Source organism: Mustela putorius, unplaced genomic scaffold (assembly GCF_011764305.1).
Source record: "Mustela putorius furo isolate JIRA1106 unplaced genomic scaffold, ASM1176430v1.1 tig00001075_pilon_pilon_pilon, whole genome shotgun sequence".
NCBI classification, from domain to species: Eukaryota; Metazoa; Chordata; class Mammalia; order Carnivora; family Mustelidae; genus Mustela; species Mustela putorius.
In genome coordinates this window covers 1,085,973-1,103,327 of record NW_025421560.1, presented here as the reverse complement: position 1 = coordinate 1,103,327, position 17,355 = coordinate 1,085,973, and the positions used below count along the sequence as shown (strand labels likewise).

The window sequence follows — 17,355 nt, the reverse complement described above, 5'->3', positions numbered from 1 at the left end:
GGAAGTGAGTCAGGAGGAGCAAGTGCTCTCGGCCTTCAGGCAGAGACGACCACCTGCAAATCCTGCAGGCTTCTCAGGCAGCTCCTAACAAAAGCGAATGCACCCCACCTTCTGAGAAGCTCGGCTTCCCAGGGCAAGCTTGGCACCCCGACCCTCCGGGAGGGTCTCTCCCTGTCCACGAGCAGAAACGGCTTCACAGGGGAGCGAGACCCACACCAGGCGCTCACTCAGGAAGGAGCCCCCACCTGCCCAACCAACCAACCAAAGGGCACATCCCTGGAAAAAGCGACTGGGGGTCTCCCTGGCTGTGTCACGCCCCACTCTTCACCATGTGGGAGCCAGGAGAGGAAAGCGGGGGCGAGGGTGAGTACTCACGGCGGAGTGGCCCTGCAGTGCTCGGCGGCTTGGACCTGGGCGTGCAGGTGGCCCAGCAGGCTGCAGAGCGCCGGCTGCCTCGACGGGAGCTGGAAGTGCAGGTTGCTCCTCTCTGTGTCCAGCTCCTCCAGCCGGTGTCTTAACGCCTCGGCTGGAAACCCAGAACGTGAAAGAGAGGAGTCAAGAGCTGTGACACTTGAGATGGGGAACCCAGCATCCCAGAACCCTGCCCCCCACCGCATTCATCCTAATGACCTAACATGACAGCCCCTGCATTCACAGCCGCCACCGCTGTCTCTCAGCTGCTGCTTTGAAAAATCTTCTTACCGAGGGTGCAGCCTCCCTGCTTTTTATTCTTCCTGGTGTTAGAATGCACAGTTTATTGATTGTTTCTGATGTCGAAGAGGTTCCTGCCTATGGTCTCCTCTCAGATGTTGACAGATTCCTGTCACACACTGAGGTCTTTCATCCATTTAGAGTTTACCTTTGTGTGTGGTGTAAGAGAATGGTTGAGTTTCATTCTCCTACACATAGCTCCCCAATTTCCCCCCACCGTTTATTGAAGGGACTGTCTGTTTTTCATTGGATACTTTTTCCTGCTTTGTCAAAGATTAGTTGACCAAAACCAAAAGGCAACCCACAGAATGAGAGAAGATATTTGCAATTGACATTACAGATAAAGGGCTGGTATCCAAGGTCTATAAAGAACTTCTTAAACTCAACACCCAAAAAATACATAATCAAGTCCAAAAATGGGCAGAACACATGAACAGACACTTCTCCAAAAAAGACATACAAATGGCTAACAGACACATGAAAAAATGTTCATCTTCATTAGCCATCAGGGAGATTCAAATCAAAACCACATGGAGATACCACCTTACACCAGTTAGAATGGCAAAAATTAACAAGGCAGGAAACAATGTGTGTTGGCAAGGATGTCGAGAAAGGGGAACCTTCTTACATGGTTGGTGAGAATGCAAGTTGGTACAGCCACTTTGGAAAACAGTGTGGAGATTCCTTAAGAAATTAAAGATAGAGATACCCTATGACCCAGCAATTGCACTACTGGGTATTTACCCCAAAGATACAGATGTAGTGAAAGGAAGGGCCATCTGTACCCCAATGTTTATAGCAGCAATGGCCACGGTCACCAAACTGTGGAAAGAGCCAAGATGCCTTTCAACAGACGAATGGATAAAGAAGATGTGGCTCATGTATTCAATGGAGTATTACTCAGGCATCAGAAAGGATGAGTACCCACATTTGCATCAGCATAGGTGGAACCAGAGGCGATTATGCTGAGTGAACTAAGTCAAGCAGAGAAATATAATTATCACATGGTTTCACCATGCTAGGAATAGCATGGAGGACATTAGGAAAAGGAAGGGGGAAATGAAGGAGGTGGAAATCAGAGGGGGAGAGAAACCATGGGAGACTATGACTCCGGGAATCAAACTGAGGGTTTCAGAGAGGTTGGGGGGAAGGGGGAGGGGGACGGGTGAGCCTCTTGGTAAGTATTAAGGAGGGCACATATTGCAAGGAGCACTGGGTATTATACACAAATAATGAATCATGGAGCACTACATCAAAAGCTAATAAAGTACTGTATGGTGACTAACATAATATCGTAAAAAATATACAGTTCATGTATTTATATCGTGGTCTGTAAGAGGATACATATTTTTTTTCAAGATTAAATTTTTTTTATTTTAATTTATTTATTTTTTTCAGCATAACAGTATTCATTGTTTTTGCACCACACCCGGTGCTCCATGCAATCCGTGCCCTCTCCAATACCCACCACCTGGTTCTCCCAACCTCCCACTCCCCGCCCCTTCAAAACCCTCAGATTGTTTTTCAGAGTCCATAGTCTCTCATGGTTCACCTCCCCTTCCAATTTCCCCCAACTCCCTTCTCCTCTCTAACTCCCCTTGTCCTCCATGTTATTTGTTATGCTAAGAGGATACATATTAATTATTTTAAAAATCATGGTCTTCACTTGGGAGAAAAGTTACTAATTTTGATGAGTTCCATGTCTTCAGTTGAAAATGTTAATGCCCAAGCTTGGATTTTAAGAACATTTCCTTAGAAACTGCCCATCAAGCTAGAACCGTTGCAATTATTAAAATCATAAAAGCAATGTTCCTGTTCTATGTTACAGATGATTATATATCCACCTCTGTTTTGGGTCCTATAATTTTTTTAATGAACTTAATTTTCCCTAGGATGAGGGACAAACACAGAATCACTGTAAAACAATTCTTCTCTAATAAAGTAAACTTCGGAAATTAGAATCCCCTCAAATAAGAATTCATCTTCATAACCAAACACCTAAAGAATTGGAAAGGCTCCCATAAAACTATTTTTGCAGAAATATGAGGACTGGGTTTAAAAATATCATTCATCAGATCTTCCCTCCTACTGGTCCTTGCCAGGCGAGGGGCAGAAATTTTGATGGGCTCCACATTTGGGCAGTAGGTGGGCCTTGGGGGCCCCCAAGATCTCAAGCGGCCACCCTGGCATGAACGCCTACCGCCTACCCTGGTGTGCAATGCAAATGTTATCCTCTGTGTGTGCGGTGGTGAGAAGATACTTGGAAACTCTACCCTAGATCACATTCCTGTATGTTTCTATGCCCTACAGACCATTTTCCAAGTAGGCCTTTTCTATAAGACCTAATTTTAAATTAAAACACTGTCTCCAACAGGATTTTTTTTTAAAGATTTATTTATTTGAGAGAGAGCATGCAAGCGTGCGCATGAGAGAGAGAGAGAGATGGAGAGAGCACATAAGGAGAGGGGTGGAGGGAGAGTGAGAGTGAGAATCCCCAGCAGACTCTGTGCTGAGCACGGAGCTAGACACGGGGCTCAATCCTAGGACCCTGAGATCATGACCTGAGCTGAAATCAAGAGTCAGATGCTCAACTGACTGAGCCACCAAGTACCCCCAAGAAGCTTGTCATTTTTAAAACACTTTGGAGGGATGCCTGGATGGCTCAGATGCTTAACCATCTGTCTTCAGCTCAGGTCATGATCTGGGAGTCCGAGATTGAGTCCCATATCAGGCTCTCTGCTCAGCAGGGAGCCTGTTTTCTCCCTCTCTCTGTTTACTGCTCTGCCTACTCACTCGCTCTCTCTCTCTTTCTCCATAAAATAAATAAAATCTTTTTTTTTAAACACTTTGGACAAAACTTTTTGTCTTCACCCGCAGAGGTCACTGCTAATGCAAGTGCAGCCCTCGACATGACAGTTCCCTCCTGCTGGCCTCCTCCTAAGACACCCACCCTCATGGTGGGCAGCAACCACCTTCTCCATTAACTTGCCATATTCACTGGGACCAACAGCCAGGAACATGCTAAGAGAATTTTCCAAGGATTCATTCTTATAGCACCAGAAAGGGTCATTTACTGACTTGAAGACCAAGTCACAGGTAACAGCCAAGGGCTCTCAGTCTGTGCCACCTTCATCAGTGTGAGAGCTGGCGCTAATCCAGACACACACCTACAACACACAGTGAAGTCTGGTCTGGCAGTTCTTCCAGAATAACACCAAAACACACCTCTTCCCTTACACTGAGCTTCAAACATCTTTTTAAAAAATATTATCTTATGGGGCGCCTGGGTGGCTCAGTGGGTTAAGCCGCTGCCTTCGGCTCAGGTCATGATCTCAGGGTCCTGGGATCGAGTCCCGCATCGGGCTCTCTGCTCAGCAGAGAGCCTGCTTCCTCCTCTCTCTCTCTGCCCGCCTCTCTGCCTACTTGTGATCTCTGTCTGTCAAATAAATAAATAAAATCTTTTAAAAAAAATATTATCTTATTTCATGTTAGTTCATTTTTTAAGTTTTAACCCGTTAATTTTACTACCTAGTTATTTACTTAATCCGTGCTCCATAAAATCAAACTGCCATGAAAAGCCATACATTCTTAAATCATGTGCTTTAGAATAACATATTTGTGCTTTCAGAACGGGTGGTAAAGCGTGTCGAGACACTGTTACGTAGGAATGGGGACAAAGCCCGAGTCTGCGTCTCTGCCCCACTGCTCCTAGCTGACCTTCCAGCTACTTAACCTTTATACAGGTTAGTTTGCTAATCTGTGGAATCAGGGCTAATAATAATATCTGTGTCCCAAGGTTTCCTAAGGATTAAATGAGATAATCTACTGCAAAGCGTGTAGCGCCAGACCCCGCACACATCATGTGTCTGAAGGGTTGGCTAATGTTAGCAGGGCCTTGAGGTCGTGGCCTTGGAGTGTTGGCGAAGCCGCTAGACACCAGCCTGGCCTCTAAACAGGACCCTCCCAAGGGCCGGGGAAAGGCCCTTGGGCACCTCAAGCCCACCTAGCAAACCAAACCCTGGAAACGGTCAATGTGATGTGGAACATCACATTCACAATGAGTTTTGGGGGAAATACGAATTATCCCAGGAAATATTTGTGATTCACTGTGCTCTGCATTGCCACTCACCTTTGAAAGGATGACCTCAAAAGTTATTTCCGTTTTATGACTGGAAAGGTGCACCAGGACAGTCACTGCGCATGTGAGGGCTTATTGTCCCCAGTCTCTAAATGGCCTCCTATCCCTGCTCCTCAAATGGCTCTCAGCTACCTGGGGTTTCACCTCACACGCTGACATCACTTCTGCCCAGCATGAGGGTGCATTCTCCTAGTCCTCCAACGTGTGCTCCTGTTCGTTAATTCAATATTACAGGCAGAGGGCGCTCCCAACCAGGGCAAAGGCCCTGAGGCAGCTACTGAAGGTGAGTGGGGGTTGGAGTGGGCTTGGTCATCACTAAGGACGGTCTGTTGACCTGGTGGGTGAGGGGAGACCCTGGAGGGTTTTGAGCAGTGGAGTGACATGACTGACTCTTGCCTAACAGGCTAAGCTGGGGGCTTCCCTCGGACGAGACCACTGAGAGCAGAAGGCCTGAGACCAGTTGCACGGTTACTGCAGTTCCCCAGACCTAGAGTGAAATGGGGCTGGTAGGAGGTGACAGGATTTCAGATATTCTCTGACAGATGGAACACCAGGAATGGACAAAGACAGAGGTCCAAGTGACCCCAGTCTTGGTGGCCCGTGAAAAGAGTTATGGACGTGTCTATGTTTGAACTTACATATATTTTCTGTCTTTACCCACCAAGAAAACCTGGAAGCAATGATCCCCAGTAGCAGTGAGGATACCCAGCACACAGACCTGGTTTCCAAACACCAACCTCTGTGAAAGGAACCAGAGCCCTTTGGAGAAACAGCTCATTTTAGGCCTGAAGATGGGCCAGACTCTGAATATCTTGTACCCAAAAATGGGAACATGCTCAAGGACTGACGGAGACATGGCCATTGAATACAAGTCCATAAAATAAAAGGAGCTCCCTCAGATGCAATCTTGGATCATTTGAGAATCAAAAGAGTCATCCTGTTAATGAAGTATAATCCACTGACTAGAATACGAACCCATAATCCACGCTAATAAAATGCCAACTAATAAAGAAGAATGGAGGGAGGCAGGCAGGGGATGGGCTAAATGGGTGATGGGCATTAAGGAAGTCATTTGTGATGAGAACTGGGTGTTGTATGTAAGTGTGAGTCACTAAATTCTACTCCTGAGACCAGTATTACACTATATGTTAACTGACTAGAATTTAAATAAAAATTTGAAGGGAAAAAAAAAGGAATGGAGGTTTGGTTAGGTGCAGTGGAATCTTACATTATCTCCCCACAAGACACTAATCAATTTGCAAAGGACAAATGGTAATTTTGTGGTGGAGAGACGGGGAAAGCACCAGCACAACCAGATGGTCAAGGCTACCATCAGCAGTGGCGGCATGACAGGTCTACCTTGTGTGACATCGAGCGAGATACATCAAGAAGTACTCAGTTCGATTTCCATAACGTTCTTGTCAGGGCAGCATGACCTGGACCTCAACATGAGGAGATATCAGTGGATCCGGGTTGAAAGTCATCTGACAAAATGGAAGGCCTACATTCCTTACAACTTCCAAGGACAGAAAAGACTTGGGTGTTGAGAATCATTCCAAATCAGAGTAGACTAAAGAAACATTCCTGCATGCAATGTGTGAACCTTTACTGAACCAGAAAGACAAAAGGAACAACCGTGGCAACGCTGTCGAAATGCGCAGGGTCCATAGACCGGATGGGAGCAGTGTATCAGTGCTGCAACTTGGTGGCCTGTGATTGTCCTTCTTTGGGGGGATAGCCAAGTGCATACGCAGGCCTGAGAGGGCATCATGTCTGCAGCTTAGGCTCAGCAGCTCAGAAGGGGAGAGTGACAATGGCTCTGTGGTATCTGCTTGGGGAATCAGAGCGAGGGAGATATTCGACTTCTTTGTACCAGACTCACAACTTTTCTATAAGTGGAAAAATATTTTATTATTTTTAAATTTGTGTTTTTAGGGGCACCTTGGTGGCTCAGTTGGTTAAGTGTCTGCCTTCGGCTCAGGTCATGATCCCTGCGTCCTGGGATGGAGCCCAACATCAGGCTCCCTGCTTAGCAGGGAGCCTGCTTCTCCCTCTCCTACTCCCCCTGCTTATGTTCCCTCTCTTGCTGTCTCTCTCTCTCTCTGTAAAATAAATAAATAAAAATATTTTTAAATTGTATTTTTAATAATAATTTTTTAATATTTATTTTTTAATTATTATTTAAAAAAATAAAGGGGTGGGTGCCTGAGTGGCTCAGTCAGTTTGGTGTCTGACTCTTGGTTTCCACTCGGGTCATGGTCTGAGGATAGTGAGATTGGGCTCCGTGCCGGGCTCTGCACTCAGCAGGGAGTCTGCCTGAGACTCTCTCTTCCTCTCCCCCTGCCACTCCCCGGCTCATGTGCTCACTCTCTCTCATATATAAATAAATAAATAAATCTTTGTTAAAATATGTATAGATGGATAAATAGATAACCACGGCATTACTAAATGCTGTGTTTGTGACTATCATATCCCTTTATTCATATGAATCCTGCTGGGTGTTTAAGATCTCTCCCATCGTTCTATGCGGCCCCTTGGTTGAGGGAAACACAACTCACTTTCTTGGTCTTTTCTCTCTTTCAAACCTCTGCGAGCTTTCTGCCCACATCGCTCATCTGATGTCAGTTTGCAGCTCAGGATCTGAAGCCAGAGCACAGCAGGTGCTGAATAAAGGCGGGCTGCTGACCCTCTGACTGATAGAGCAGCGATGGTTCTAGAAATTTCGGTGGCATTTTGTAAATACAGCTGAATAGTAAAAACAAACAAATACAAAGTAGACCGCAGAAGACATTATCATGTGCTAAGCAAAATGAGACATTAAATGATAGGTCCTAATTGAGCCAGTGTATTCTATTTACAGATCTAACATGCCTTACTCGTAGGACCTCCACAATAAAAATGCTAACCATCATCTCATTCCATTTTGGACCAAGTAAATGCATTTTTTGATACCACTACAACATATTTATTAATGTTTAATTGAGGGTCAGTGTTCATCTGTCTTCCTTAGCACATCAGTACTAAATGCTTGTTACTTTGGGTCTATAATTTGGAAACAGAATGAAAGAAAAGTACTTTGTGCATCTATGAATAAATAAGCAAATAAGCATTCACAGAGCAGCAAGAAATCTTCACACATAAAGACATCCTGCTAATAGATTCAATTTCCGCTGCCCCGCTCTGTCTGCAGGATGACAGAATATATGGTGTGAGCCATATTCTTGGCTGAATGGCCATTCTACATTCTGAGGAGGCTCTTTAAAGCAAAGAAGCAATCAGTGTCTCCATAAGTCATTTTCCCTTGGTTTTTACATAATGGCCAAGAAATGCTATTCATTGGGAGCTGAATATTCTAATATTCCCACATTACCATACACATCATGAGCAGATGACCAACTTACAAAGGAAGCGACTGTAGTAAAGCGTATTTCAGACTAACCTGAGCACATCTGAGACAGTCTCTGACATTTCGTGACTCCGGACTTTGTCGGATTCATTATCATAAAAATCAGCCCCTGTTGGGCACTGAAGACTTCAGGCATAATCGCTTCCGCGCATCTGCTGCACACCCCACGCTCTGTGTACGTTATTCCTGAGCCTCACAACAACTTGTAGAGCAGGAATGCAAATGCAGGAACTAAACCGCAGAGAACTGGAGGAAGGTGCCCAAGGCCTCAGAACGAGTTAGTTCAAAATCAGAATTTGAACCTTGATCTTGTCTGTGCTGAACTTTTTCTGTTCTACTGCCTGGGAGCCTTCCTTGAAGCAGCACCTGCTCCTAGAGCTTCCCCAGTCACACAGGGTTCCTGTCTGTCTGTTCATCTGTCAGGGTTCCTGGAGGCCAGGGGACCCACAGAGCAAGGTCTGAGCCTCATTCATCTCTGCCTCGCCAATATCTAGAGTTCAGTGCTAGGCACATAACAGGTACTGCATAAATACAGAGCAAATAAATGACCTGTTTCTTCTTAGGAGAAGAACAGTGGAGACACAGAAGAACAGTGACCATATTATGAGCACTGCTATGTACCAAGCACCAACCATTTCATCCTCAGAATGATGTCACGAGGAAGGCAGGGCTGTTCCCACTCAGCAGATCAAAAGACTGAGGCTCGTGGAAAGTTCATGAAATTTTTCTAGATTAGTCCTATAGCTCTGCAGATCCAGAAATAAAGCCAATATCCACTGACTCCAAAACCTGTGTTCTTTATTTTTTTAAAGATTTTATTTATTTATTTATTTATTTTTATTTATTTATCTGACAGGCAGAGATCACAAGTAGGCAGAGAGGCAGGCAAAGAGAGGGAGGAAGCAGGCTCCCTGCTGAGCAGAGAGCCAGATGCGGGGCTCATCCCAGGATCCCAGGATCATGACCTGAGCCAAAGGCAGAGGCTTTAACCCACTGAGCCACCCAGGCGCCCCCAAAACCTGGGTTCTTAACCCCTGTGTCCTTCGGGCCAGATCACATCCTGTCTTGCTCACCATACCCTCAAACACACCCCTGAATGCGTGATATGATACAGCTGCAAACTCGTCTGTCAACTCACCGGCTGCTTCATCCCCCTCTTTCTCACTGGAAGCTGTCAGTTGCCGAAACAAACAAACACACCGCGAAAATGGAAAGCAGCCTCAGATCCAATTTAAGGCACATGGTTAAACAAGTGCCTATCGGCTCAGGGAATGGTACGTAGCAAGTCAAAAACTTGGGGGAAATATTTTCACAGTACCAAAGAAAAACAATATACAAAATTGTATGTAGAGATGATCTGGACATTTGTGATTACCAATATGTTTTAGAACAAACAAGCTTGGGTAGGACTGAGTCTGGCCCATCAGTCAGTGTGGCTGTGGGTGACTTTCTTTCAATTTCTTTTCTTACAAAATCAGCTGTGAAATCTTGAGGTATTTATTATTTAGAAAAGTGCTGTATTTTTAAAGTTGCCTACGGCTTCCTTATTCTACCCTTTGATTTCTGCTTAAAAATAGAGATTTGGTTTCTCGAATCTTTAATGCTAAACTGCTTAAGGTAAGCTTGGTTTCCCGGGGTCTTCGATCTTTTCAGTGTACACCAAAAAGGATTTCTGGAAACGTTGTATTTTAAGCCAGCCAATGTGAAAAAGACTGAGAAATCACACTGGTTGTGGAATAAAGGGAAAAACAAACATGCCGGGGAGGTAGAGAAATTTTGACAAGCAGTAATTTCACTGCGGATACGAACGACTCAGCCCTTAGCCTGTCACCTTGTTCTTAATACACATTTTTTTATTTGCTCTGAAATATTTCAGTCGAACATTTGTTTTGAAGCATCTGTTCTTCCCCAGCAAGAATTCACCAAGCAAAATAAACTCTGTGTTGATCAAAATAACAAAAGTTATTAAAGTTCCAGGTTTGGGTGTGTCATATGACCAGCAAGCTCAGTGTGTGTGTATGAGTGTGTTCAAGTGTGCACACGTGCTGTCCATAGGCCTGAAAACAGGGCTTAAAGTGCAGTATTCACACGCATCAGAAAACACACAAAATTCCTCAGGATCAGGAGTTTCTGAAAGGATGAGTGGTTATGGATCATTCCAAAATACTGTCTGCATCAGCTCCCAAAACTAAAATCATAGAAAATGTTTGTTTCGTCTGTCACCAAATGTCCTAGGGAAATAACTGACCAACTGAATTTTGGTTACTTTTTACACAGGCTTCCTACTTTTAGAACTAGAAAACCTTCTCTAAAGTATGCTTCCACAGGTATTGTGGGAAATCACCATATACACGAGGTCCATGTTCACTGTTCCAAAGCTGGAGTGGCTACTCTCCTCGGGCAATTGTCAGTCGTCTACTTCTTTTTAAGTGTCATAGAAGGTGCCCCACCAAACCATCTACCACTGCCAACATTACTCCCTCCTCTTCGTCCTCCTCCACCGCGACCTCCTCTCCCACCACCATCACCACCAACTCCTACCACGCAGCCATCATCTCTACTGATTATATTAGGAGGGAGAGCCATCCAACTTTCCAGTTGCTTGCTAGGAGATAGGAGTTGAAAGCACTTACCCAAGAAGAAGGAACATTCTTCAGATCGTTTCTAAATAGCTACGATGAAGAGAACCCAAAAGAAAGGACAAGAGAGGAAAAGCCACTGAGCAGCACAGTGAAAAATGTCAGAAAGGACATACACCAAAATAGTAACTGTGGCCATATCTGTGCCATGAAAAGAAAGATGATTTTTATTCTCTTATTTGTATTTCTGAACTTGCTAAATGTTTTTACAGTGATCATGTATTGCTTTAATAATTGGTAAAAAAAAAAAAAGTAACTATTTTTAGAAAAAAAGCAATCATCAGCTAATGCACTAGGGGAAAAGCAAGTGGGGTTCCTACCTGGAGTCAGCTAGCATGGGTTATGAAGTCAGACACTTGGATATGATTTTTTTTCAGCCACATCAAAATGTGTAAATTCTGAAACAGAAACTGTTATTTATAAAGGAATGGCAGATCCTGCCATATGAAACAATTTTTTTATGCCATGTTCTTTATTTGAATTGAATTTAGATGTATGATCAATCATTACCAAAATGGGTTAATCACTGAAACAATTACTAACTCACTTAGCAATCAGGATGCACAGCTGTTAGCTGAACCAGCCCGGTTCACTAAATATTGAAGTTTATTAGGTACAGTCTAGTTACGAGAGAAATGAAAATAATTCTCTTATAGCAGACATTATGCCAACGAGGCCAAAGAATATTTCTGGCAAGCTAGAATACAACTTAAAGATTTGGCCAATGATTCTTGGGCCTTTTCCACATCAACCATAAACCTGTAAAATGACACCACTGAAAACCCAAATAGCCACTTGAGTTTTTCTTTCAAGAACTCCCTTCTTCTCCACATTATGTGAAAGGGCCTTGGACCATTTAATAGACTGAGGTGCCTCTCAGACATGAGAACGTACCATTGGCACTGAGGCTATTTTTAGGAGTCATACAAATGGAAGACTTCAACTGCCTATTCATTATTTCTCTCTCCTTGTTTTGGCCGCACTCAGTTTTCACTATTAAACTGGACATGGCATTCAATTAGTTCCTATGAATAGACTTTTCATGAGTGATTTACTCTGCTAGTGTTTTCATAAAAAATTAGCTGGACATATCTGTTTGCCGGTGCTCAAAAACCACAGGCTCTCCTGCCTTTGAATGGTCATCATCGCGACCTGCTATCTTTTAAGACTTATTTGTTCTTTGTAAAACATCTCTTAACACATTTACCTCTAATAGAATTCACGACATTAGGGGTTCACTGTTGAGCAACTGCTATCATCATTATTTTTTTTAAAGATTTTATTTATTTATTTGACAGACAGAGATCACAAGAGAGGCAGGCAGAGAGAGAGGAGGAAGCAGGCTCTCTGCTCAGCAGGGGTTCGATCCCAGGACCCTTGGATTATGACCTGAGCCAAAGGCAGAGGCTTTAACCCACTGAGCCACCCTGGCGCCCCAACAGGATTATTTTTTAAAATGTAACGCAAACCACACTGATGTACATGCTGTCTGCAAAAGACAAACGGAGCACACCAGTGTCGCGACACTCGGCACCAAGAGGATTTTCCTGCATTGATCTCCAACAACATGGCAACACAAACAGCTTAAATTCTTTGAGTGGCAGAAAGGGATCTAGGTAAAATGGCATATTCCAAAAGAAGACTAAGAAGATTAAATAAATTATTTCCACCAGCTGAAGCCATTGCAATTAGGATGAAATCCAATCAGAAGGAATAAAGCACGATAGAGTATTAGTTCCTTGGCACAAAGTAGAATTAGGCTGTTTTCTTTGAGCAGGAGAACCACAATACAAATAAAATAGTGACCTTCCATTCAAAAGCGAAGTTAATAGAGAGAAATCACTAGACAGCAGCCAAAGATAAGAATGACTAATAAAGAGCATGTTTTTAGCATGCTGCGAAGCTGCATAGGCACTGGTCTCAAGCAATGTTTCTATAAATAGAAATAAGCTAAAAAAAAAAAAAAAGAAGAAGAAGAAAGAAAGAAAGAAAAGAAAAGAAATCAGAAGGTTCTGCAGGATGAGTTTTAAAAGTATCTTCCCAGGTGGGAGGAGTCAAGATGGCGGAGAAGTAGCAGGCTGAGACTACATCAGCTAGCAGGAGATCAGCTAGATAGCTCATCTAAAGATTGCAAACACCTGCAAATCCATTGGCAGATCGAAGAGAAGAAGAACAGCAATTCTAGAAACAGAAAAACAACCACTTTCTGAAAGGTAGGACTGGCAGAGAAGTGAATCCAAAGCAACGGGAAGATAGATCGGGGGGGGGGGGGGGACCGGCTCCCAACAAGCGGCGGAGCAGCAGAGCACAAAATCGGGACTTTTAAAAGTCTGTTCCGCTGAGAGACATCACTTCAGAGGCTAAACCGGGGCGAAGCCCACACAGGGTCAGCATGGCCTCAGGTCCCGCAGGGTCACAGAAGGATCTGGGTGTCTGAGTGTCGCAGAGCTTGCGGGTATTGGAACAGGAAAACCGGCTACAGAGACAGAGCTGACAGTAAGATCACAGCTCGGGGTTACCTTGAACCAGCTGCAGGCTTGGTGAGCTCAGAGCATGGCCAGAGGTCAGGCAGACAGGAGTTACTGGGCGCTGTTCTCTGAGGGTGCACTGAGGAGTGGGGCCCCAGGCTCTCGGCCCCTCCGGGCCAGAGACCAGGAGGCCGCCATTTGTATTCCCGTACTCTGGAACTCTGTGGAAAGCACTCAGGGAACAAAAGCTCCCGAAAGCAAACCCGAGCGGATTACTCAGCCTGGCCCCTGGTAAGGGCGGTGCAATTCCGACTGAGGCAAAGACACTTGAGAATCACTACACCAGGCCCCTCCCCCAGAAGATCAACAAGAAATCCAGCCAAGACCAAGTTCATCTACCAAGGAGTGCGATTTCAATACCAAGGAGAGCAGCAGAATTCCAGAGGAGGAGAAAGCAAAGCACGTAACTCATGGCTTTCTCCCTGTGATTTTTTAGTCTTGCAGTTAAAGTAATTTTTTTCTTTTTCATTTTTTTTCTCTTCTTTTGCTAAAATTTTTTTTAACCTTTACCCTTTTCCTTTTTAACGTTTTTTAAATAGTTTATCTAATATATATATATATTCTTTTTTTTACTTTTCTTTATTTGTTTTCTTTTTTAATTCTTTTCTTTTTTTTTTTTTCCTTTCTTTCTTTTTGAACCTCTTTTTATCCCCTATCTCCCCCCTCACGATTTGGGATCTCTTCTGATTGGTTACAGCATATTTTCCTGGGCTTGTTGCCACCCTCTTAGTATTTTACTTACTCCTTCATATACTCTTATCCGGACAAAATGACAAGGCGGAAAAATTCACCACAAAAAAAAGAACAAGAGGCAGTACCGAAGGCTAGGGACCTAATCTATATAGACATTGGTAATATGTCAGATCTAGAGTTCAGAATGACAATTCTCAAGGTTCTAGCCTGGCTCGAAAAAGGCATGGAGGATATTAGAGAAACCCTCTCAGGAGATATAAAAGCCCTTTCTGGAGAAATAAAAGAACTAAAATCTAACCAAGTTGAAATAAAAAAAAGCTATTAATGAGGTGCAATAAAAAATGGAGGCTCTCACTGCTAGGATAAATGAGGCAGAAGAAAGAATTAGCGATATAGAAGACCAAATGACAGAGAAAAAAGAAACTGAGCAAAAGAGGGACAAACAGCTACTGGACCACAAGGGGAGAATTCGAAAGATAAGTGACACCATAAGACGAAACAACATTAGAATAATTGGGATTCCAGAAGAAGAAGAGAGAGAGAGGGGAGCAGAAGGTATACTGGAGAGAATTATTGGGGAGAATTTCCCCAATATGGCAAAGGGAACGGGCATCAAAATTCAGGAGGTTCAGAGAACACCCCTCAAAATCAATAAGAATAGGCCCACACCCCATCACCTAGTAGTAAAATTTACAAGTCTCAGTGACAAAGAGAAAATCCTGAAAGCAGCCCGGGAAAAGAAGTCTGTAACATACAATGGAAAAAATATTAGATTGGCAGCTGACTTATCCACAGAGACCTGGCAGGCCAGAAAGAGCTGGCATGATATTTTCAGAGCACTAAACGAGAAAAACATGCAGCCAAGAATACTATATCCAGCTAGGCTATCATTGAAAATAGAAGGAGAGATTAAAAGCTTCATTTATCAAAAAAAAAAAAAGCTTCCAGGACAAACAAAAACTGAAAGAATTTGCAAACACCAAACCAGCTCTACAGGAAATATTGAAAGGGCTCCTCTAAGCAAAGAGAGAGTGGTAGATCAGAGTGGTAGATCAGAAAGGAACAGAGACAATATACAGTAACAGTCATCTTACAGGCAATACAATGGCACTAAATTCATATCTCTCAATAGTTACCCTGAATGTTAATGGGCTAAATGTCCCAATCAAAAGACACAGGGTATCAGAATGGATAAAAAAACAAAACCCATCTATATGTTGCCTCCAAGAAACTCATTTTAAGCCCGAAGACACCTCCAGATTTAAAGTGAGGTGGTGGAAAAGAATTTACCATGCTAATGGACATCAGAAGAAAGCAGGAGTGGCAATCCTTATATCAGATCAATTAGATTTTAAACCAAAGACTATAATAAGAGATGAGGAAGGACACTAGATCATACTCAAAGGGTCTGTCCAACAAGAAGATCTAACAATTTTAAATATCTATGCCCCCACGTGGGAGCAGCCAACTATATAAACCAATTAATAACAAAATCAAAGAAACACATCAACAATAATACAATAATAGTAGGGGACGTTAACACTCCCCTCACTGAAATGGATAGATCATCCAAGCAAAAGATCAGCAAGGAAATAAAGGCCTTAAATGACACACTGGACCAGATGGACATCACAGATATATTCAGAACATTTCATCCCAAAGCAACAGAATAAACATTCTTCTCTAGTGCACACAGAACATTCTCCAGAACAGATCACATCCTTGGTCCTAAATCGGGACTCAACTGGTATCAAAAGACTGGGATCATTCCCTGCATATTTTCGGACCACAATGCTCTGAAGCTAGGACTCAACCACAAGAGGAAGTTTGGAAAGAACCCAAATACATGGAGACTAAACAGCATCCTTCTAAAGAAAGAATGGGTCAACCGGGAAATTAAAGAAGAATTGAAAAAAAAAATCATGGAAACAAATGATAATGAAAACACAACGGTTCAAAATCTGTGGGACATAACAAAGACAGTCCTGAGAGGAAAATATATAGCGGTACAAGCCTTTCTCAAGAAACAAGAAAGGTCTCAGGTACACAACCTAACCCTACACCTAAAGGAGCTGGAGAAAGAACAAGAAAGAAACCCTAAGCCCAGCAGGAGAAGAGAAATCATAAAGATCAGAGCAGAAATCAATGAAATAGAAACCAAAAAAACAATTGAACAAATCAACGAAACCAGGAGCTGGTTCTTTGAAAGAAATAATAAAATTGATAAACCCCTGGCCAGACTTATCAAAAAGAAAAGAGAAAGGACCCAAATAAATAAAATCATGAATGAAAGAGGAGAGATCACAACTAACACCAAAGAAATACAAACTATTATAAGAACATACTATGAGCAACTCTACACCAACAGATTTGACAATCTGGAAGAAATGGATGCATTCCTAGAAACATATAAACTACCACAACTGAACCAGGAAGAAATAGAAAGCCTGAAGAGACCCATAACCAGTAAGGAGATTGAAACAGTCATTAAAAATCTCCAAACAAACAAAAGCCCAGGGCCAGACAGCTTCCCAGGGGAATTCTACCAAACATTTAAAGAAGAACTAATTCCTATTCTCCTGAAACTGTTCCAAAAAATAGAAATGGAAGGAAAACTTCCAAACTCATTTTATGAGGCCAGCATCACCTTGATCCCAAAACCAGACAAGGATCCCATCAAAAAGGAGAGCTATAGACCAATATCCTTGATGAACACAGATGCGAAAATTCTCACCAAAATACTAGCCAATAGGATTCAACAGTACATTAAAAGGATTATTCACCACGACCAAGTGGGGTTTATTCCAGGGCTGCAAGGTTGGTACAACATCCGCAAATCAGTCAATGTGATACAACACATCAATAAAAGAAAGAACAAGAACCAGATGATACTCTCAATAGATGCTGAAAAAGCATATGACAAAGTACAGCATCCCTTCCTGATCAAAACTCTTCAAAGTGTAGGGATAGAGGGCACATACCTCAATATCATCAAAGCCATCTATGAAAAACCCACCGGAAATATCATTCTCAATGGAGAAAAACTGAAAGCTTTTCCACTAAGGTCAGGAACACGGCAGGGATGTCCATTATCACCAATGCTATTCAATATAGTACTAGAAGTCCTAGCCTCAGCAATCAGACAACAAAAGGAAATTAAAAGCATCCAAATCAGCAAAGAAGAAGTCAAATTATCACTCTTCACAGATGATGTGATACTATATGTGGAAAACCCAAAAG

At 43.0% G+C, this 17,355-nt stretch overlaps 1 protein-coding gene across 8 annotated transcripts in view; it reads right to left on the bottom strand.

Annotated features, from left to right (window-relative positions):
* The window catches only part of DISC1 (DISC1 scaffold protein), a 371,634-nt gene that overhangs the window by 257,346 nt on the left and 96,933 nt on the right, over window positions 1-17,355 (bottom strand). For 5 of the 8 annotated variants that reach the window (XR_001176909.2, XM_045087248.1, XM_045087246.1 and 2 more), the window contains exon 4: window positions 376-526. The exons of 2 other annotated variants lie outside the window; for them this stretch is intronic. Coding sequence is in view for 4 of the 6 variants with exons in the window: in XM_045087248.1 (XP_044943183.1) it covers window positions 376-526 (151 nt within the window). In the remaining 2 variants the exon portion in view is untranslated. Of the gene's footprint in view, window positions 1-375; window positions 527-17,355 lie in introns of those variants that run through there. One more of the 8 variants, XR_006608748.1, reaches the window with a different exon arrangement.